We start from the raw sequence: 22,071 nt of genomic DNA on the forward strand, positions 1-22,071 counted from the left end.
TAGAAACCACAGAGCTCTGGTTCATCTCATCTCTCCTAACATCAGAGCCAAAGGCAGTAGTAAGTCTGGAGTGGAAGACATCTCCTGATTTGTACTCCATTGCCTTAGCTTTAATTCATCCTTCTCTTTCTAGTCCTATCTTTGAATTTGTTATAAAATTACTTTCTGTGGAAGTGATTTATGTCACTGTACAAAACAAGTAGGGGTCAAGTCTCCATAGCAAGAGGCTCTGAGTTATGTCAAGAACAACATGCCTGGGTGACATGCAGAAAGTAAGTTCCCACTGCTTTCCATGGGCAGCCACTGCATTTGCAGATTGACAGTAGGCTTTTCTGTACCACAGCACTACAAACGAGATTTCCCAAAGGAGAAGAGGCAGGCTGGGCCACTCAGAAAAGCTGTGGTGAGACTGTCATGCATGATGAAGGGGAAGAGGGCATAGTTTGGGGATAGGAGGCCGTCGGGACCTGCACTGTAATTCCCAGGTACCAGCAAAAGATGCGCGCATTCAGTTTGGTGTGCACCTGGCTACCTGCTACACGTAAAAGTGCACTGTGGCTGAGCACTGGAGATGGCCAGTGTGTGCAGAGCATCCAGGTTTTTGCCCCAAAGCCCCAATCACTTGCTACGACCCATCTCTGGCAGAACTGCTACTTTGGGTTTGTGTCAGTATTTTGGAATCTGCATCAAATCGCCAGAAATAATCTCCACTCTTCCTTTTACTTTGTTGATGTTTTAAAACCACTTTAGTGAGTAGGAGCAGCAGTTACAGCCGTGTAAGCCAGTTTACAAAGTAACAGCCATTTGTATTCCATGCAGACTAAAAAGCAATGGGAGTTCATGGGAAAAACGAGGCTATAATAGGTCAGGTGGCAGATTTAGAGTGCCCTGCGTGTGACTACGATGCAAGATTCACAACAGCACTTGCTTAGGGGGAAAATATTTCAGTGCAACGCTGAGGTGAGAGGAGGGGCTGGGAACTGTAGGGTGGTTTGACTGTAATCATGTCATAGCTTAATCCCCACTGAAGGCTAATATAAGGAGGCCAGGTAACTGAAGGTGTAAGTAATTGTTACTGAGAATGTTTTCAACCGGCCAGCTCAGCGGCGACCGAAGTTCCTGTGGTTTAGCTGTTGCCTTGGCTCATTTCCCCCCCCCGACGGCCACTCAGACCCACCTCCATGACAGACCGCGCGCATGCTCACAGGGCACCGCGCCCGCGCAGCCATCCCACCCCCCCCCACCCCCTTCCCAATACGAGGCGCTTGGCCCTGCCCGCCCGCCGTCGGCCGCGGGGGGTTGTGGGCTGAGCAGCAAGATGGCGGCGGCGGCGCTGTGCCCTCGGTCGCCCCGCGGCCTGTGGCTGCCAAGGGCAGGTGAGTATGGCCGGGCTGCCGGCACTCCTGCTCCCGGCCCGGCCCGGCCCGGCCCGGGGGCCGGCTGCCGGCTCCTTCCCCCGCCTGCTGGGGGTGTCTGAACGCTGCGCCGCCGCCCTGCTCCTCCTGCGGCCCTCGCTTGAGGGAGCGGGGCGGCGTCGGGCAGCACCTGGCGTTCGTGGCACAAACGGGGGGGTTTCGGCCCCCACCCCCCTTTTTGTCTTCTTGCTGGGGCTGCCAGCACCTCAGCAGGTGAAATGCTGCTCTGAAAGCTAATAGTGTGGGTTCTGTTTATGTTTTGTTAGGTAACTCTGTGTCACCTAACAATCGCAGGTGCCCGGGTTATATTTAACACTTAGATGCGGGCCTTTGGCACCGAAATGGAACCGATTTAGTGACATGGATTCACCGTGTGCTCCTCTGTTGTGAAAAGTGGGAGGTGGCAATTCAGTGGGTGATAGAGGTGCGGAAGGAGTTTAACATGCTTTTAATTGCAACGGCGGGACTTCTCAAGAGAAATATGGTTGTGGTTTACTGTTGATATTTATTTAATTCAAAACAGTACACAAACTGCTTCAGATAAAGATTGTAAAAACAAGCTTCCAGTGCCAAATGGATTTTGCTTAGTGAAGAAGATGGCATCCTGCCCATCTAGGGAAAGAACTCTTTGTCAAGTCTGGGTTACACATGAGCATAGGACAAAAAGCTTTAAGTAATGCTGCTTAGTCTGGAAATATTAACATGGGTTATGAAAGCTGTATGGGTCTCTTAAGTTATGTTGTCCTCGGTTACTAGGGGTTGCATTTTGGCAGGGCTGCACACCATACAGAAGGTCCCTTACTGGTTGTGAATCTAGTGTGAGGGTCTCCCTAGTTTGCTTTGTTTGAGTCTCATGGATATCCTTAAAACTGTTTTTTGGTAATGTAGTAGTAACTGGGCATGTGGCCATAGATGGTGATACATTGTGATGGATCTTGAATAATTATGGAACAGGAAAAGGTGTACGCTGCTAAAGAGTTTATAGTGTAAGGCAAGTACCAACAGGTGTGTGTATAGAAGTGGGAGAATACAAGACAATAAGGGGATATTATTTACAAATGTGACAGTGGTAGTATCACGAAGAGCCCGTCATCAAGTGTTTTTGCAGAAATAACAGCAAAGAACCCATGAAAATGTTGGAAGGCACATGCAGAAATTTTTCATGTTATCTTTCTTTTCCTTTTTATTTAGGTAGAACTATTTAATAATATTTTGTTCGAAAGGTACTAACAGTAGATTAGAATCCTGTTGGGTTTACATTTTATGTTTTAAGGACTGAAATGTTCCTAGTGAACCATAACAGTGTTGGTTAATTATGTAAATAGGATATTGTTCTTTTTTTTTTTTCTCCTCAAACCTTTGGAAAGAGGAGTGTATGTGAACAGAGTATTGAGAAGGACAAGTTGGTCATCAAGCTTTCTATTTTACCATCTCAGCGTGCTATGCAGCTCTTTGGAATTAAAGGAATGTGGTTTTGAAGAACCCAATCATTTTTTCTATAGGTTTGCTTTTCCTAAAAGTAAGTATTTAAAAAAAAAGGTTATTAGAACACTACAAGAATGAAGGCAGCATGTTTATCCAACTTTCTGCCCCAGTATTATCCTTTATACTTGCACTTGTACTGGGCTTAGCTGATCTCCACTTTCCAGCCACTTGTTACATTACATACAGGCTTTATTCTGTACAGAGTATTCAATACACACTCCTGTTTACATATACAGATTTACTTTGTTATTGTTTAAAAGAAATTAAAAAAATAAAAAGCCCTCTCCCCACGTATTTTTGAGCATAAAAATGTGGGTAAATTTTTAGGCTGAGAGTTCAGTTGTTGCTGTTATCATTGAAAAAAACAGAATAACCGCATAACATAACACTCTTAAAAATTAGTGACACAGTATTTTATACAGCTTTTCTTAATGTACCAAGGAACCTATATAGGCTGCATATTTGTGTATTCTGTGCCAGATAGCATAGTAATGACAGCTTGGTAATTTGTTTATGATATGCTGTAGTGGAAATTCACTGAAATGACTGCCTTCACCTTCGCTGTACTTCTCCAGAAGTGAACAGAGACTTTAGAGGACAGTGTTGAATTAACTGTATAGTAGAAAAAGTAGAGAGTGAAGATAAGTGGAGAATATGGCAGTGATGAATTGGTATGTTTCTTAGAATTCAATCTGAGGTATTGCAAAGTTTAATATGAACCTACTGCATCACATTAAAAACTTGAAATGCAGTAGCATATCTGCTACTTTGAGCCAGGTACCATGCTGTTTAAGCGTTCCTGAGATTGGGCCTTTTTTGCATAGGAGAGTTGCTTTTGAAAAGTCATAAACTTGAAGTTTATGTAGGTAACACATTATTTTGTCCTGTTTCTATTGGCCAGTTGGAGTACAGTTTATAAGCACGTTAGATTAATTTGATAAGTCCAAATGAATGTTTGTGCTTTATTTAATAAAGCGTGTGTCAAACTGCCTTTCAGGACAAAGTTGGAGATGTGGCATCCTTATTTTTTTCCAGTTTGTACAGTATGAAGAGAGGAAGGATAGACAAACTTTTGGGAACAGGTCTTGCTGGATTTTTTGCAGGTCTTGAGCACTGAAGTCTTGCTGGATTTTCTGGTTTGAATGTTATCATCTGACCTAATAAAATATAATTCACCTGCAAGCATACCTCGTAGTTTTTATCTTCTTAACATTGTGGCTATGGCATCAGTGCCACTGTGTCAACTGGCAGTACCTAACTATATCTGATTAAAATCAGCTCCTTCAGTGTACAAGTGGGATTTCTTAAAATCTCCTAATCATCTGATTCTGCTATCAAATACTAGTCTTCCTGTTTTCACTGTAGTTCTTTTTGCCTAGTTTTGTGTGGGGAAGATGAAACTTGTTTACCCATAAAATGCTTGTGGTCATGATTTATTAGAAGTTGGAAGGTCAGTTATTGTTCTTCTTCTGTTTTTTTCACTGACAGCTGCTACAGTCTGCTCTTGTTAACAGCAGGATGTCTGTGGTGTTCTTATACTCTACATTTCATCTGTTTCTTTCTTTTTATGAGCAGGGCCATGTAGTAGCACCACACACTTCCAATTTCAAAAATTTCTTGAGTAGATTCCTTGTTCCTTTTGCCTAACCTGTTTGAAGAGAATAAACATGTGCTCTCCAAACTTCCTCTTCGAGGTATCTTGTCAATTTATATCAATATTCTACAGGTCTGCTGTTTCTGTGGTTTCAACTCTTTGTACCTCGTTGAGGAAAGGAACAGCTCTGAGTCAATATCCTGTGCATCATGGAGCTGGCTCTTTGCATCTCTTCATTTCCCTGCACTCTAGAGCTCTGTTACAGGAGGACTGCTGCCTCCTCCAACATTTGAGTCTGCTGTATTTAGACTGAGGTAAAAAGTCTGGTTTAAGCACATCTAGAATGAGCTTGATGTCTCTGTCTCACAGATCTCAGGTCTAGGAGCAGGATGTGGATGTACTCAGAAGGGACCTGCCTGTAGCAAGTAGTTTTTATTTGCTTAACGTCTGTGTCTCACCTCATACATCAAATACTAGTGCTAGCCAGTTAAGGTTTACTTGCTGTTTAGGAACCGATAGCCTTAGTCTGCTGCTTCTGTGTCTTAGTTTGGACTTCAATTTTTACCCACACCTCCCTCATGCTCCTTGTCCTCTGACCTATCCAGATGTCTCTGAAATATCCTGGCATGGAAAACCTTTCTAACAGGGAAGGAGGAAGAAAAACAACCAAAAACTAAAAAAACTAAAGAAACTAAACAAAATAGGTCTGTAACAAGAAAAAGTATTTTTAACTGTGGTTTGACACTGATAAATTTTAGCTTGTATCACATGCTCTCTCCCATTTTGTATTGCAGGCGCTGGGATTTCTGCCTTAGCTGCAGCTCCATCTGTGTTGCAGCAGCACCGCCACGTTCATCATGCAGTGATCCCTCATGGAAGAAGTGGACGATCCTCTGTTAGTGGCATTGTGGCCACTGTCTTTGGGGCTACAGGTTTCCTAGGACGCTATGTTGTCAATCGTTTAGGTAATGTTCTCCAGGAATGCTAATTAAAAGTTTAAGTGCTTAACCAAGCTCCGTTTTTTCATTAGGTTACAGATTAATCTGGAAGTCTTTAGCATTTTGGATCTTAAAAATGCAGCAGTGCAAAAGTGTTTTGCATCATTTCTTCATAGTATTTGGTTTAGTAAAGTGCCAAGATGCAGCAATTAGTAAAAACAGTTTTAATCTAGAAAATATAGAAGCATTTGAAGATTGTTATAATCATTAAGACCAGTCATTCTCATTCACATGATGTTTTTCCAGTCTGTAGAATACAGCTCTGAGAAGACGTACAGCATGTATTTGATTCTTCTGATTTTGGCATTGTTAGCACATCATAGTAAAGAGCTTGCAGAAGTTTGATTGGAGTTCTTTAGAGTTGTCCTTTTGATTTTGAGTTTTAGAAAATAACTCTTGCGCTTCGTTTTTCCTTCTCTCCATCCACCTTCTAAAAATGCAAATATCCTTAGATGTGACACATTTTTACGTATTGTACTGCGTTTATAGCATGCACTGTTTTTTGTTTTCTGTCTTTCTAGATTATTAGTTCACTCAAGTATTCAAGTATCTACCTGCTTAAGAATCAAAATGATGTTTTAAGTTCAATAACTTGTTTCTTTGCTACTTTCAGCTTTGCAGATAATATTTGAGATAGGTATGTGTCTGTGTTGTTCTTTAATGCCAGGGACAAAGAAAAAAAATCTGTACGTTCAGAAGTTCATCTACTTAGGTATGTAGTAGTTTAAAATAAATGAAATTTTTTTGAATGCTTAGGTCGCATTGGATCTCAAGTAATCATACCCTATCGCTGTGATCAGTATGACCTCATGTATCTGCGACCAATGGGTGACCTGGGACAACTTCTCTTCTTAGTAAGTCTTTTACTTTGGCTTCAGATCAAATATAATACCATTGCTATACAAGGAAGTCTGTTAATCATTCTCAAAGTCAGAACTCCTGCTATTGTTTAGCCTGTAAATGGAAATGATGTGAAAGAGCTTTCTTTGATTATGCCTTTTTACACATTATCTCATCTCTTTCCCATTTGATGCTCTGGTTACAGGAGTGGGACTGTAAGGACAAAGACTCTATCCGAAGAGCCGTGGAACACAGCAATGTGGTCATTAATCTTGTTGGAAAAGAATGGGAAACAAAGTAAATTTTTTTCCCCTATATGCATAGATTTGCAACAGGTATTGGATATTGCAGCCACTTTTTACAGCACACGTACAGTATGCAGTGACGCGTTATTTTTGCCTTCTATGAAAAGGCAAAACTGAAATCCTGCATATAAACGTTCTTCCACTTTAAATATTTAATGTTTTAAAACGTGGTTATGATCTGCTCTTGAGAAGTAAATTATTTCTGTAATTTTCTAGTGTACAGTTCTTGTTCTGTTTGAGAGTTAAATCTACTGCTTTTGTACACCTTACTGATGTTTGGTGGGTCCCTTTTCTGTATCTTGTGGAGGCTTTCCAGTTTCTGTGGACTCAATTACTTTGTTAAAGAAGTGGGCTTTCATCCTGCCACTTTGTGGTAATAGTGGATTGTAGCCTACTATAATAAGCTATGATCAAGGTTTTTCTATTCTCTGGTAAATGTTAATGAACAGGAATAGCTATGGAGAGTCCCTATTATGATTAATAACAATTCTTTGACAGTTTGGCACAGATGCTTTTAGCTATGTAAGCATTTTTGGTAATAATTTTTTAAGTAGCTCCTTCTTGAAATCCATTTTAAAAAAAATCTCACATACTTCAGGTTAAAAATGCACATAATAGCCTGTTTCTGTGTTTTGGTGGTGGTTCTTTTTTTTTTGTGTGTGTGTGCAATTTTCCAACTTTATTTAAAGCCTACTGCAGAACTGCCAGACAAAAACTCATTAACTATGTGGTTTGCCTTTTTACATAATCTTGCTATCATGGCAGACAGAATCAAATGTAGATCTTGGTTTCACCTATACTTAAAAGCCTAATGCTTCTGTTGCACTATTTTTGGTTAATAGTTAACACTTGTTGGTGTTGCCCTAAGTTCTACAATTACTTTTCCTAAAATAGTGTGTCTCTTGGCAAGCACCTATTTCAGCTGTTTCTTGTCTGGTCAAGTATTATACATAACTTCTGGGAGACTCTTTGATTTAGCATTCAAACTCTTAGAGGTGCTTTTTTTCTTTTTTTTTTCCTGATAGTCACTTAGCTCCTTATCCCACTCTTGGAGTCTATAACATGGTTTAGTTGGGGAAAAACATCTAAACTAACTTAACTCTGTGCATCTGACAAGGTTTTTGGTTCTTTTTCTGTCTTCTTCAGATTTTGGGGTATAGGTAAAAGCATACAAAAACAACCTGTCAAGACTATTACGTGTTGTTACTAAGCTATGAACATGAAAGTTGAAACTCTTATTGCTGTTAGAACAGAAACAATTTCTTCATAATGTGTACATTATGAATATAATATGTACAGTTGGCCAAAGGACAATGTAATCTCCATTTATCATTCAGATGTGTTCTTTCTCCCTTAACATTTCTGGACTCATATAAAAAGTGTAAGGGATGTATGTGTAAGGGAGTTCCTTTTTAGTGAAAGTAAGCGAAACAACAACAAATAGTTTCATTCTAGTTTGAAAAAAACAATCAAAACCAAATAAAAGAATCTTGTCGCTCTGGTCAGTTTCAGCAGTGTCAAAAGCAGAGGAGTCTTAGTATACCCTAAAGACTTCTGAGTGTTCCAAAATTTGCTACTGTGTTGCTCAGAAGTCCTTAGGTGTTTTTTATCTAGTATGTTGATATCAATGGTGGTGCTGGAACCCAGTGATAAAATTCTGTGGCCTGTTAAACATGAGGTCACACTAACCATTGTAATCATCCCAAAGTCTGTGAGAAACATAAGCAGGAAAAAAAGAAGATTAAGATTAGAAGTGCAGATTGGGGTGGGAAGGGAGGAGGGAGAAGTAAAGCCTGCCATTAAATACTTTTCTCCTTGCCTTGTATTAGTATACAGTATGATCTGTGTATACTATGTTGTTTGAAAACTCCATAGTTACGGGAGGGATGTTGGTCATTCTTGTGTGTTTCTAAAATCTATTTTGGTGAGTAGAACAGGAGTAATGGTTCCCAGGATCAGATTAGCTATTGAAGGGTCAAAAATAACTTTTTATTTTTAAGGCTTTCTTTAGACTCCAGTGGGATCTGAAGAGCTGTGAGAATAGATAAGGATAGAGGGAGAGGCATTTGGGAGACGCATTCTGAGTAACAAAAGTGTATGTTACTCAGAATCAAATAGAAAAGATGGAGTGGGGTGCTTGCAAGGACAATATAAAGACATGAGAAGCCAGTTCTCTTTCTTGCAGTCTTGGAATAATTGGAAGGAGTTTTGGGATTGTTGCCAGGCTATAGTGTCAGTTCTGCTTGGAGACTGAGCTTCTGTATTGTTCTTGATCAGATGCCAAACTAGATTACAGCTGAACCCCGCTAACTTAGGCCCCTTGAATGCTATGAAGTGAGTAGAGCATTTTTTTTTCTTTCTGCGCTCTTCCTCTTGAAGTCCCCTTACAGCTGCTATGGAATAGTTGTAACTGTTCTGTCAATGTAAAATTTTCCATTTGCATAAGCACCCATGAGTTCTTTGGTCTGTTTTTGCCCACTTTCCCAATGCCTAGCATCTGTCCTAACTTAGGCTACTCAGAATTTTTGTGTTCCTTTTTAATGTAATTGAGCGCACCAAATCAAGTCAGATTTTGAACAGGTGTTGTAAAAAGACAGTTTTGCTCAGATTTTGAAACGCAGCACTTTTTTTTCAAACAAAACACTTTTTTTTTTTCAAACAAAAAAAAAAATCCCCAAACCTGTTTTGTCTTGGGAAGGGTTTTCTACTTGTCACAGATGAGTGGGCAAGAGAATTTTTCGTACTGATTTGATCTTACCAGGTGAAGAAGGCAGTATTATTGCTGTAATTGAAGCTCACTGTTGCATTTCACTTGTTCTTATTATGAAAAGAATATCTCACAAACTTAAACTTTCTAATGAGATAGATTTTTGATGATAGATGATGATGATGATAATGATGATAGATTTTTGAAATATATTCAAGTAATATGTAATGATTGCTATTGGTTGGTAGGCAACCACTATTGGTCACTCAAATTAAAATTTGTTTTTGGCTTGTTTTAGAAACTTCAGTTTTGAAGATGAATTTGTAAATATTCCCAAAAGTATTGCCCAAATAACTAGGGAAGCTGGCGTGGAAACACTCGTTCATATCTCTCACCTGAATGCTAGCATGAAGAGTCCTTCCAAATACCTGAGGAATAAAGTAAGTCTAGAATAATTTTGAATATATTTGCAGAAAGCCTACTTTTTGTCTCTTTTTTTTCCAACTGAGTCTGTTTGAAGGAAATCACTGTAGGAAATCACTCTTCTATGGAATTTTGTCTTCATCTGAGGAATTTTTATGTTACTGTGCTTATTGGGGCTAGAAATCCTCCTAAGTTTTTCATGTACGTTGAAGGGAAATAGATCTTGTGTTCCTGAAAAATACTCCTCTCTTCTGTCTTTGGGTATCTTTGCATCTACAATTATTGTTGTTAGGAAGGAGTTTGGTGGTGGTTTGGGATCTGATATCATGCTTTACATCTAAGGCTGACCTAGCAAATGCAAGTAAGTAGATTATGCCAAAATGAATTCTGCAAAAACAAAAAATCAGAATTACAGACCCTTGTACAAGAACAGATAATAATTCTACTACTACTACTACAAAAAACTGTTTTTGATATCCTTTTGTTTTGTCCTGCCTACTGGACTCTGTTGCCTTGCTTATAATAGATTTTTTTTTAAACACAGTTAAAATTTGGTAGCTCTCAGTGTGTAATGAGTCTATAGGATATAGATAGGCCTTATTGTATTCACCAGTCCCATGTCGAAAACAGCTGCTTCTGAAGTTTTTTCACTATACTTAAGCAATTCTTGGAGTGTTTTAATAATACAGTAGGGGTTATTTAAGCGTTATGTTGTTTTTTTTTGTTTTCAATCTCTATTCTGACATAAGATAGAGAAGTACTTAGATTAGGTTTCTTTTTTTTTTGAAATTCATCACTTTTAATGTGCATTCCTTCACTAATGAGACTGTTGTATCTCAAGTGGAATAAGTTATCTACATTTTTATGGGACTTTTGGGACAGTCTTTGAGAGCTTAACTTAGCATCTCAAAAATCAAATGGCTCAGATACAAATAATTTTGTACTGCTGCTGCTAAGTTCTTGAGTGCTATAGTCAGGATGCCCTAAGTTCTGAAAAGGTATTATCTTTTGGTCTATCTGGAATGGATCTAATTCATATGATCACTTTAATTGAATGACAGGCTGTTGGAGAGAAAGCAGTGAGGGAAGAATTTCCAGATGCTATAATTATGAAGCCTGCTGAGATGTTTGGGAGGGAGGACCGATTTCTCAACCATTATGCGAGTATGTATTCTTGAAATAATAAAACCATGTCCGGTATGTATACATATTTGTAGAGAACAGAGGGAAAATGCATTTTACTTTTGAGAAGTGGAGAGTTGATTTTTTTTAATCAGAAATGTACTGTATTTTACTTTACTGAAGATGCGTAACAGAAGAAGAATAATTTTTCATCTTGTGGTGAAATGGTAGATCCTGAATTCTTCCTCAATCTAATTAGACTTCACTGTTTGATTTTATATTCTAATACTTTCTTTATTTAGATTGTTCTGAGAATCTAGACAGCAGAGAGTAGAAGCTATTTCTGGCTTGCAAAGTTGAGGTATCTCTGAACCACTTTAGGTGAACGGCAAGCATAGCCTTCCCATGGTTGCTGATAAGAAAATTGAATGTGGGTGGTAATTATTTGCAATTTTTTAATCAGTTTTTTTTTCAGAAGAGATCCACACTCAGTGTTGTGCAACATGTATTGGTTATTTGCCTGCTGAAAGGATTCACAGATTTTGTTCTCAAGTTATGTTTGTTTCTCTCCATCAGACATGCGCTGGTTTGGTGGTGTGCCTCTTATTTCAATGGGCAAAAAAACAGCAAAGCAACCAGTGTATGTAAGTTTTCCTAAAAGCAAGACAATCCCAAATCCTGCGTCTTTTTTTATTTTCCTTTCTCCCCATAAATCACTCTTGAAGAAGAGAGTGTGCGTGCATTCATGTTTTCTGTTTATAATTATCTGTTATTGTTTCTCACAGGTGGTTGATGTAGCAAAGGCAATTATTAATGCAATTAAGGATCCTGATGCTAAAGGAAAAACATACGCATTGGCTGGGTAGGTTACTTTTCTGATTCTAATTATCTGAAGTACTTCTTTTTGGTGTCATTTTTTGGCATGCTGCACAGTACATTTAATTTCTCCATCCATGCACACAGTTTGAGCTGCAATAAATTCCACCTCCTTTTTGGGAGGAAAAATGACTCAAGCTGTTGTTGTGAGTACTCTGAAAATCCTAGTGTGGGCCCCATTGCATTTAATGTTATGTATGTGCACACAAAAAAAATAACCCAGTCTTTTTAAAATACACCAGACAAAACAGCTTTAGAGAAAATGCTGCTAAAACTATGTGGAAATCACCTTGAATAAGAATGGATAAAGCCAGTGGATCCCTTGGAATATTTATTTACAAAAGCTCCAAGTCAGAATAGGTCATTAGCAATAAGGAAAGATGACCTGCTAAATGCCAAGGTAATGGGTCCATGTTTCAGTATGTGGCACTGAAATCAGTTACACGGTTATTCCTGAAAATGTACTGGATTTTGCAGAAGGCATGTCTGAGACTTTATTGTTCTTTCCATATTCATTTTGTGATGCTGTTACAAGAATAACAAGCTGTCACTGTAGAGCAGAGATTATTACTGGTTTATCTTTCACTCTTGTGATGTAACTGAGCTATTGAGGAAGATGCTGTTCTAGTAGCCAGGTTAGGTGTGCAGTATGGTGATGTTCTTGAAAAGGCAGCAGCTTTTTTTTTTTAATCAGGCTGAAGAACTTCTGTTTAAAAACTAGCAAAATAATTTTTACCTTCACCCCTGTCTCAGCAGAAGTAACTACTCCAATGGCAGGAGAAACTGAGAACTGCATACTAAATAGAACAATATTTGCAACCAAATGCAAGGGCAGTTGGCTAAACTTTGTATTGCTGCAGTTTCAAAGTCTCATTTTTTGGCAATTTGGAGAAGGCCAGGAGTTCAACACCTAGGTTTCAGAGGCAGGAATTCAACCAAGGATGCCAGGCTGTTGCTGCAAGGAATACAGAGTTTCAGGCACCTAACAATGACTGAAAAGCTTTTGAATAAGTGATAGTCTAAACTGAAGACTCAAGTCAGTGTTGGAAAACCAAAGGAACTCTGCCACATAACCCTTGACTAAAGCTGTGTGAAGCACTTTTTCTTCCTTTTTTTCTTTTTAAAGGGAGTTAACAGTTTGAGTTTAAAATATTAATTTTGTAAAAGAATGCTTTTCCCTCTCCTACTATATGGTGGGATAGAGTTTCAACTATGGCAGCTGGTGGTAGCATTGCTACTCCTGAACAACTGAAGATTTTGTATGTTTTTTCTCTGTTCCGTTCTTCTCTGATGTCTTTGGTTTTGCTTCATCCATTTATTCAATCTTCTGTCTTGGATGCTAACAGCTTGCTGTCTGCTGGTTTTGTGGTTGGTGTAATGACACTTGTATGTAACTTTTTTTTCTTGGTAAAGTTGCATTGTTAATGTTTGGTAATTTATAAAGGAACAAAAGTATTGGTCTTTGTTTTCACATTTTATTATATAGAGCTACCTTACATATATCTGTGGATTTTAACAGTCAAGATCGAAGTAAATTTGTCTTATTTTACTAGCTTTGGATAGGTATTAGGATGTTTAAGTATAAAGGCAAAAAACTTGGTGTCTGGTACTCCTTCTGTGTAACTTCATAAATCCAGATCTTTATCAGGCTATATAATTTAGCCACCTGGATGAAGTCAACAAGGAGTTCGGAGTGTTGAATTCATTTGAATTCTCCCAAATATGCTGACCTACCTTTAAAGTATATCCATTAGATTGTTTTGCCCTAATTTGCCTTTAGAAAATATAGTAGTAGTAATTTAGCATTTTTCTCTTTTCTAACATCTAACAATAAATTTTGTTTGCTTATTTGCATTTCTGTTCTCTCCAAAGAACATTGCAGGCTATTGAGCCTGAGCTATTGAAGGCTCAGTTTCCATTCATACAACCTCAAACATTGATATCTTTGAGATATTTGGTTTATCAAAGTGAAATTGATCTTTTTTTGTATCATAGCCAAGGGTTTCTGGAGTTTTACGTAGTCTTACTCTTATTACTTACTCTTCATTTATGTGGGATTTTAGATTCCAGCAGTAATTCATTGTCAGATGAAAAGCTACAGAGTCTTATTTTTAGGATGATTCTACCTGTGAAGGAGTCAGTCTCAAGATAGTTGTCATTTCACTGAGGTCTCTGCCTTATCTGAAAAATACAACAAAACATTAGGAGACTCACGCTTTAGTTTGTTCATTGTTTCTTTGAATCATGATCTGCAGCATATGATTTTGAAGGCTGAAACACAAAATGACACATCAGAGCTTAGTAGTGTGCTCTAGTGTGTAGTCGCGAAGATTTTTCAAAATGTTTTAGAATACCAGCAAGTTGCTGTGAAAGCCAAGGTAGATAATTGTTTCAGTCCAAGACATCTAGAAAAATGGAGTATTTAAATGCCAAGGTGTGAAGTCTGAACAAGAAAAGAATAGGAACTCCCAGTGGTATGTTTCTCTTAAACGGCTGCAGGTGTACAAGAGCCTGACTGCTTCCATCCCTCCATTTTGAGAGGGTGAATGCATTCTTTTGGGGAATTTACCTTGGTTTCTTCCTCTTGCTCTCGAAGAGAACAGCATGTTCTTAGTCTCTCAAAGGCAAGTGAATTAGTTTCCTTGCAACCATTTGCTACCGAAGAAACCTTTATTAATTTTAGTATTTGCTTTCTAGCTTTTTGGCTTTCTTGTATTACAAAGTGTTACCTGGGCTTCTACAGATTCAGTCCTATCCCAGTGCTTAGTGTATTGTAATCAGAATTTGAGTCTTTGGAGGAGGTGCATTAAGAGCGTGATTTAGAAGCACACTGAATACATTTTATTCAGTATGATTGTGGTGGGCTAGCCTAGTCCTGCAACCAGATACCTGTACACCTGGCCACTTACTCTTCCTCCTGCTCAACAGGACAAGGGGAGAAAATAAAATGAAAAACCTTGTGGGTTGAGATAAAGACAGGGAGACAGCTTACCCAGTTACTGTCATAAGCAAAACAGATTTTACTTGGGGAAAATTAATTTATTGCCAATTAAAATAGATTTTGGCATTGTGAAATAAAGACAAAAACAAAAGAAACCACACCACCTCTCCCCATCTACCCTTTTCCCTGGCTCAGCTTCACTCCTGACTCTTCTATTGCATCTCCCTGAGTGGTGCAGAGAGTTGAGGAATGTCATATGGGGTCAGTCCGTAGCAGCTCCTTTCTGCCATTCCTTCATCTTCATATTTTTCTCCTCCTTCATGATGGTCTTCCCCATGGGCTGTAGAAGAATCTCTGCTCCAGTGCTTAGAGCCGCCACCACCTCTGACGTTGGCGTTCTCTCTGCTGTTTCAGACGCACTTCTTCCCTTCACTGCTCAAACTTGTGTTTGTGCTTGGGACTGCCCTTACCCAGGCGCAGGACTTTGTTCCTTGTTGAATCTCTTGAGGTTCACACAGGCCCATCTCTCAAGTCTGTCAAGGTCCCTCTTTAATATGTTTTCGTAGAGGCACCACCAGCTTGGCTGATGGGCTTATCTGTGACCGACAGTGGGTCTGTCGGTCAGAGATGAGTGTCTGGGCATGGGGCAACGCCTGAACTCTTTCCACAGAGGCCACTTCAGCATCCCCCCTGCTGCCAACACCCAAAACTATGATAAAACAATTTTGTAATTCGTGATGTGTACTGTTACCATCACTAACATCTGATTATAAGTTTTTCTAACTTTATCCGCTTATTTCAAACGGCATAGAATTTTAATAACCAAAATTTTTTCACTTCTTGTGAGGCAACTTGACAAACCTGACAAATAATTTACGTTGAAGAATATAGGCCCTTGGTAGGCTTGGTGTGTGTGTCTTTCTAATTTTTCTCTTACTGCAAACGTTTAAGTACACCTAATTTAACTATAATGTTTATTGCTTTTTCTTTCAGACCTAATCGCTACCTTCTTCATGACCTGGTAGAATATGCATATGCAGTTTCCTTTCGAACCTTTTTTCCATATCCGCTTCCACGTCCTTTGTATCAGTAAGTGGAACCCTTCCTTAACTAAGAACTTTTCAAGCAGCATAGAAGTGTAAATAACTATTGCGTTGGTCATTTACTATTAGTACTGTTAATTGCTATTTAATGTTGTAGGATTGTAGAAACTGGCTTTCCCCAAGTACACATTTGTTAATTTTGAGTCTTCTGCTCAGGCACAGGCCTGCCCTTGATAAACTACTGAATAAAAAGTGGAATTGTAGTAAACTTAACTACTTATTCCAGAGTTATTGAATGGCCTTGCTTCTTTTGAGCCAAGAATTACTAAAAGGTCCAAAGTGGAAACAGTAGCAAATTGAACGAACTTTTAGTAGTACCACAGGTAAAAACTGTGTATGCTGCTGACCATAGGCCCTGACAGATGTTTTGTGCAGCAGCTACTGTCAGCTGTCCTTCCAGTCTGTTGAGCACTGCCACACTGGAAATAGAGTTGAGATGTGGGTGTCTATGGGTATTGACTTGACTTCCTAGTTCAGCCCTGGGTATTCATTTCAACTAGTGATGGAGGTAAGTTTGTGTTGAGTTGTTGGCCTGGTAATTTAAGCAGTGCATTTAAGCACGCTTTTTTTTTTTGCAATGTGAGGAAAGTAGCATCTTTTAGAAGATAGTAATAAATAGGAAAATAGTAAAAAAAAAAAAAAAAAAAAAAAAGCTGTAGCATCACTTCAGTTGACCACAGTGGATGAGTTGTAAAGGTTCTGCTTGCATGCACTGAACAACCTGTGTAGCTGTATGTTTTGTCCCTTTAGAGCACTCAGGAGAGAAGCTGATCTACAGAATCATAACTACAGAGTAATAGTGCATGAAAAAGTTTAGGTATAATTAATGTATAATTGGGCATCCTTTTGAAGAGCTACCTGAAACAGGAAATTTCATTTGAGAATATAGTCCTCTGCTTGGTAGATGTGTCAGTGTTGGGGTGCTGATCCTCCTCCATTTTAGTGCAATACAAGCTAAATAGCGAAAAAGAAGTGACCAGTCTAGAACCCTTTTATCAATCTACTAATGAACTATTAGGTTCATGTAGCAGATGATGAATAATTCTAGAACAACATCTTCAACTGTTACATCTGTTTCTGAATTGGCTGTAGAGTCCTCTAGTTAACACCGCTTAGATGACATAGAGAAGCTTGTTAAAAAGTAACTGCATGGGTGTGTATTATTCTTATTAGCTCATATTAGCTGCAGTCCATGTTATATATTTTTCTTTATGGGCTAAACTAAGTGGTATTTCATATTTTTGAGAAAAGAGCATGTCTGTAAGGCAGATAAGCCTAGTTCTGTTTGTGTAGTAACTTTATACTGTCCTAGTCTGCCACCTGAGTGTTTCAGTAAGAGGTTCTACCTTGGAATACCGTTGCTCCTGAATCACCGAGCAAGAACTGTAGTATTATTCTTTCCTCTGCCAGATTCATTTGCTTTCAAGGGAAATTTGATTTCTGGAAACTGCAAATACACTAATACTCATCCTTTTTATAGATGTAGATTGTTCCAGATTCCATCATCTTGTTTATATGGCTGTTAAATCATTTAGTTGTCAGCAAGCATGTTTTCCCATGGAGGCATTGAATCAAAGTTTGTGACTAATTGGATTACTGTCTAAGCTATTAGAGAAAAGAGTTTGGAGGAAAGGCAGGGGAAGGACTGAACCCTCTGGTGTGTAGCGAATTAGATGTGTTTACTTTCTCCACCTACTAACAGCACTCAGTTTTACTTCTAGATATCTACTCTTCCATCCCTTTATGAAGTAGAAAAGTAGGAGGTTGAATAATTCAGTAGTAAACAGTTAAAGTTACCAGAAACACAGCTAAGAAATTGTTTGCTGGCATGTTCATTGCGTTAATGATTTTGTAGCTTTGCATAAGCAGAACACACTATAAAGTGTGTAATATTCATCCTAGTTCTTGTTTTTTTCTGTGTATCTGCATAATGACTATAATTTTGCAACACTTTCTGATTACAGTTTAGTTGCAAGATTCTTTGAGATCAGTCCATTTGAACCATGGTTAACGCGAGACAAAGTAGACCGGGTAAGTGAAGGACAACTTTCAAATTTTTCTTGGGGAAGGTTTGTATTTGTAACTTCCACTTGTAGTTCTACGTTCAAGGAGTGCTGAAATGTGTGTACATCATGTGGTACAGTATTTCAGTCAGTTCACTAGCTAGAGTTTGATTATGAAGAATTAACTTCAGACTTTGAACGGTGTACAACAATTTAACACTTGCAGTCTTACAAAGGCTAGTAAGAGATATAGAGAGACTAACTGGATTTTTTTAAAGGTATCATTAGGATGTAGTTTTTCTGCTAGTATTGGTGGAGGAAGAATAGTTAACATTTTTCTTTAAATAGGTTTAAGAAAGTGGTCGAAACAATTGGCAAAGGGTTATATAATTAGTAGTAGTAACATGGTAATGTGGTGACAGGTGAGTGCCCAACATTCATATGTGTTAAGTGATCAGGGCTGCATGCATTACCTCCCCTCTTCTTTGCCCAGCAAACACTATTAAAAATTAGGTAACTAGTGAGTTTATGTTCCTATAGCTGCATTAAAATCACTTATACCACCCAGACAGTGTCATTTTTTAAAAACTCAAGTTGAACTACACTGAATACAGACAAAATTCTTGCTTAATATTTGAATGCATTTCTAGCGGAGGTGTTGAAACTTTGTGTTCATTCTTAAGTTCTCAGAGTATTAAAATTCCTAATTCCCAGAGTATGTGAATGGAGGTTGGACAAAAAGCTTGACAGTAGCCTATTATGACCTGATAGTACACTGTCTCTAAAATTCTGGGACAACCAAGAATCTGGGAGAGCTAGGTCTTATCCTTAGAGCTGCTTATTGAATAGCTGTCAGGAATTAACTTTCCTGTTTGCATTTCTCTATCTGTAAAATGAACAGTAATTTTCTATTCCTGATGGAAATTAATTGTGAAAAAACGTGGACAATATATATAATAGAGGAATTAAGTTTATTCATGGTATAGATAAGAGCTTTTTTCCGCTTTCCAAACCACTAACACATTCTCCATGTTAGAGGGAGTTGGCACTGTAGTTCTATTGACCATATTGACCCAGGAGGTGGACATACTACCTCATGAAAACTTTAATTCTAGCTGCCTTCATAGTTCATACTTAGATTTTTGTGAAATAAGCCTGTACCAGTTGACTAAAAATACTGCAACTCAGCCGTAGTATGGGTAGTATAAAAGTTTCTCTGTGTCTCCTGTGTCTGATTGTTCCCCTCTTTTCCAGCTTTTCATCTGTAAGCAACCTGTACACAAAATTAGATGATTGACTTAGACCTTTTAAGAAATAGCACTGTAAGAGAAATCCCACTTTTCTAAGGTACAGGTCATTTGTGTTGAAAGTAAGTTAATAGAATTAAATAATTGTCCTATATAGGACCCTGTTCTAACCATAAGCAGAGAAAAGCAGATACTAAAGACAATAATTCAACATGCGTTTTCTTGACAAAGCAGGATGTATACTTGCAGTTCAAATATACCTTTACATACAAGTTTAGCCTAATTTCATGGTTTCAATTGAGTAATCTTACTGGTATGCAGACGTGATGGAGAGAGAATGAAAAACGTTTCTGCATATCTCAGTTATTTATTCCTGAATCTAAATCTGAAGTCTGAAGGATTTGTTTTTGTTTTTTTTTTTTGCCAGCGGTGCAGAGCATCTGTATCTCCTAGCTAAGTACAGTGGGTACTTAATACATTGTATGATTAGGCCATAGTTTTGTAGGGCCATGTTGAGTCTTTTCATCCCCCCGAGAGAAAAATTGTGCCAAAATTACAGTTGGTGAGCAGGGACTGACACATAGGTGGCTGAGTCCACGTTTCTTTAAATAGTTCTTCAGATCTACTACAAAATGTGGGAATGTATTGTAATGAAGTCTTCTTTCTTAGGGGAAATAGGCTTTTATCAACAGCTTCAAAACTGCAGTTGAATCTCTGAAGAGCTGTCATGTGTAGAAAATTGTTTTGAGACATATTAAAATGTTTCTAGTACTAGAGATTTATGCTAGTATGTGTTTAGGAAAGAAAAAAAGGTAACCTCAGGTGTGAATACACAATACTTCTCTTTTGCATGTTAAAAATTGCATTGGGTGTTAATGCTGTTCATTCTGTTAATTCCCCCTCTTTTTTTTTTCCCTTTTCCTTTCTTCTTAAAGTTTCACATAACAGACATGACGTTTCCTGACCTTCCTGGTTTGGAAGACCTGGGTATTCAACCAACACCTCTAGAACAAAAAGCAATTGAAGTTCTGCGCCGTCACCGCAGATACCGCTGGTTGGATGCTGAGCTGGAGGAGGCAAAACCAGCAAAGACGTACAACATGTAAACAGTTGCTTAGGTGGTTACTTAACACTTCCTAAACTGTCTTTGTATGACCTAATTTGTTTGGAGAAATGTGTACATACCGAGTAAAATATGTTAATCGTAAGCTGTATTTTGCCAGTGTTTTCTTTTTAATTATGGAAGACTGTAACAATTCTTCTCTTTAAAAGGTCATGATAGCAAATTTGTGTATTGTTCCTTAGTTGGTGAGCATTGAAGTATTTTAGCTGGGATAAGTTGAAATTGGTGGGGAAATTGAGTGGGATTGAGAATGGGGATAAAACAAGTGACAGAGCACCTTGTATTTTCACCTCAAAGCTTGCTTCCTACTATTTGCCTTTGTTGGATGTGACAATAGGAGAGAAGGAACTGGGACAAATAATCACAGTGTCAAAGGTAGAAGCCTGATGGTGGAGGAGAAATTTGAAGTGGAGATTGGGACTGAATAGGTTACAAAAAAGAAGAGTAGGAAGAAGAATGGACAAATTGAAAAGAACAAAAAGGTCAAGGTTAGGAAAAGCATTAAAAAAGTCTCTTAACTCATGATGATTGCTGGACCCAAAGATCAGAATCTTGGTGTTTGTGTTGTTGCTGAAGTACTGTGAAACTCCTGGACAAAGTGTTTCTTTAATTTCAACAGCTGCTGCATTTTGCTCTTCCACAGAAACCTACTGCTGCTAATGTTTATGTTGCTAGGAAGAGTTAGATTCTTGTAATAATAAGATTTACTGATTCTGCCTACCACGTGTTTGATTTGGCTGTCATGCATAGTTTACTTTTCTTTTGATAACGTAAATTCATTCACTTGAAAATAAGCCTGCCAATTCAAACATTCAAAAGATAGACAAACTGGAAATGCATCTTGTTAATAATTTGATCCTTATATTATTTTTATTTACTTGAGTAAATCCTTTTTTTTCCGTAAGACCCTAGCTTTAAATAAATAGCCTTGTTTGTGCTCATTTAATATGTATGGCTTATGCTTGATTTATGCATGTTATTCACATCCTGCTGGGAAAACTAGTATTTCAGAGCTGTTTCACAGGAGCCATGTAGAGTACAGACAGAGATATGCAATTATCATGATAGTCTTGCACAGATAATGAGCAGTTTCCATTTTCAGATGGCAAACAGGCATAAAAAGTTCTCAAAGGTACTGCTGTAATGATAGATGCCAGTTCTGAGAATGGGGGAAAAAAATCAACAACATTACAGTAAGCATTTTAAGTACAGCTTTTCCAGTGGCTTCAGTTGCACCAAAGACCACTCCTACAGGATCTTAATTCAGATACACATTAAATAGAGAACATGCACCTGGTCCCTGGAAAGTTTGCTTTAAGCAGCCTATTCCACATCAGGTAAGAATACCAGAGAAGAGGAGCATCATAGTAGTGCTCAGCTGTTGCTGCTGCAAGTTTCTGTAGGACACACGGTTCCTGAATGTATTAAAAACAGCAACAACAAATAAAAACTGAAAAAAAAACACGGTAACACAGATCAGAACACAACGTGGAAGGGGAACAAAGTAAGCTAGTGTATGAAGGCTGAATTCTGACATTTTTCATTTCTGAGAGTCTGATACTGCAGCCTCAGTCACTATTATTTTCTTTCATTTACAAAGAAAAACTAGATAGGAGCTTCCAGTAGTTCCCAGTTGTTGACTTCAGTTAGCTATGTACCTCTTTTGTTGTGAATGAATGCCCCTAGGTGGCCTCATACCTATGGTCTCAAGCTGTGTGAGCAAGCCACACCTGTAAATTTAATTGGATTAATCTCTTCCATGCTTTGCATTATGCAGTGTGTCTCTCTTCCATTACTTCCACTCCTTCAATAATTTTTAATATGGTCAATTTTTTCGCAGTCTCGGTATAGCTTTTTGGCTGTCACTTGAATCTAGAGTAACGTTTCTT

At 38.3% G+C, this 22,071-nt stretch overlaps 1 protein-coding gene across 1 annotated transcript; it reads left to right on the forward strand.

Annotated features, from left to right (window-relative positions):
- Nucleotides 1–1,235: 1,235 nt before the first annotated feature.
- On the forward strand, nucleotides 1,236–20,263 carry NDUFA9 (NADH:ubiquinone oxidoreductase subunit A9). Its single transcript, XM_040575826.1, has 11 exons — nucleotides 1,236–1,376; nucleotides 5,289–5,459; nucleotides 6,249–6,346; nucleotides 6,538–6,629; nucleotides 9,643–9,784; nucleotides 10,829–10,931; nucleotides 11,466–11,533; nucleotides 11,675–11,751; nucleotides 15,700–15,795; nucleotides 17,774–17,840; nucleotides 19,995–20,263. The coding sequence occupies exons 1-11, from the start codon at nucleotides 1,319–1,321 to the stop codon at nucleotides 20,163–20,165; spliced, it is 1,143 nt and encodes a 380-aa protein (XP_040431760.1). The 5' UTR covers nucleotides 1,236–1,318; the 3' UTR covers nucleotides 20,166–20,263.
- The last annotated feature ends 1,808 nt before the right edge of the window (nucleotides 20,264–22,071 follow it).

The sequence above is a fragment of the Cygnus olor genome, chromosome 1 (genome assembly GCF_009769625.2).
Source record: "Cygnus olor isolate bCygOlo1 chromosome 1, bCygOlo1.pri.v2, whole genome shotgun sequence".
NCBI lineage: Eukaryota > Metazoa > Chordata > Aves > Anseriformes > Anatidae > Cygnus > Cygnus olor.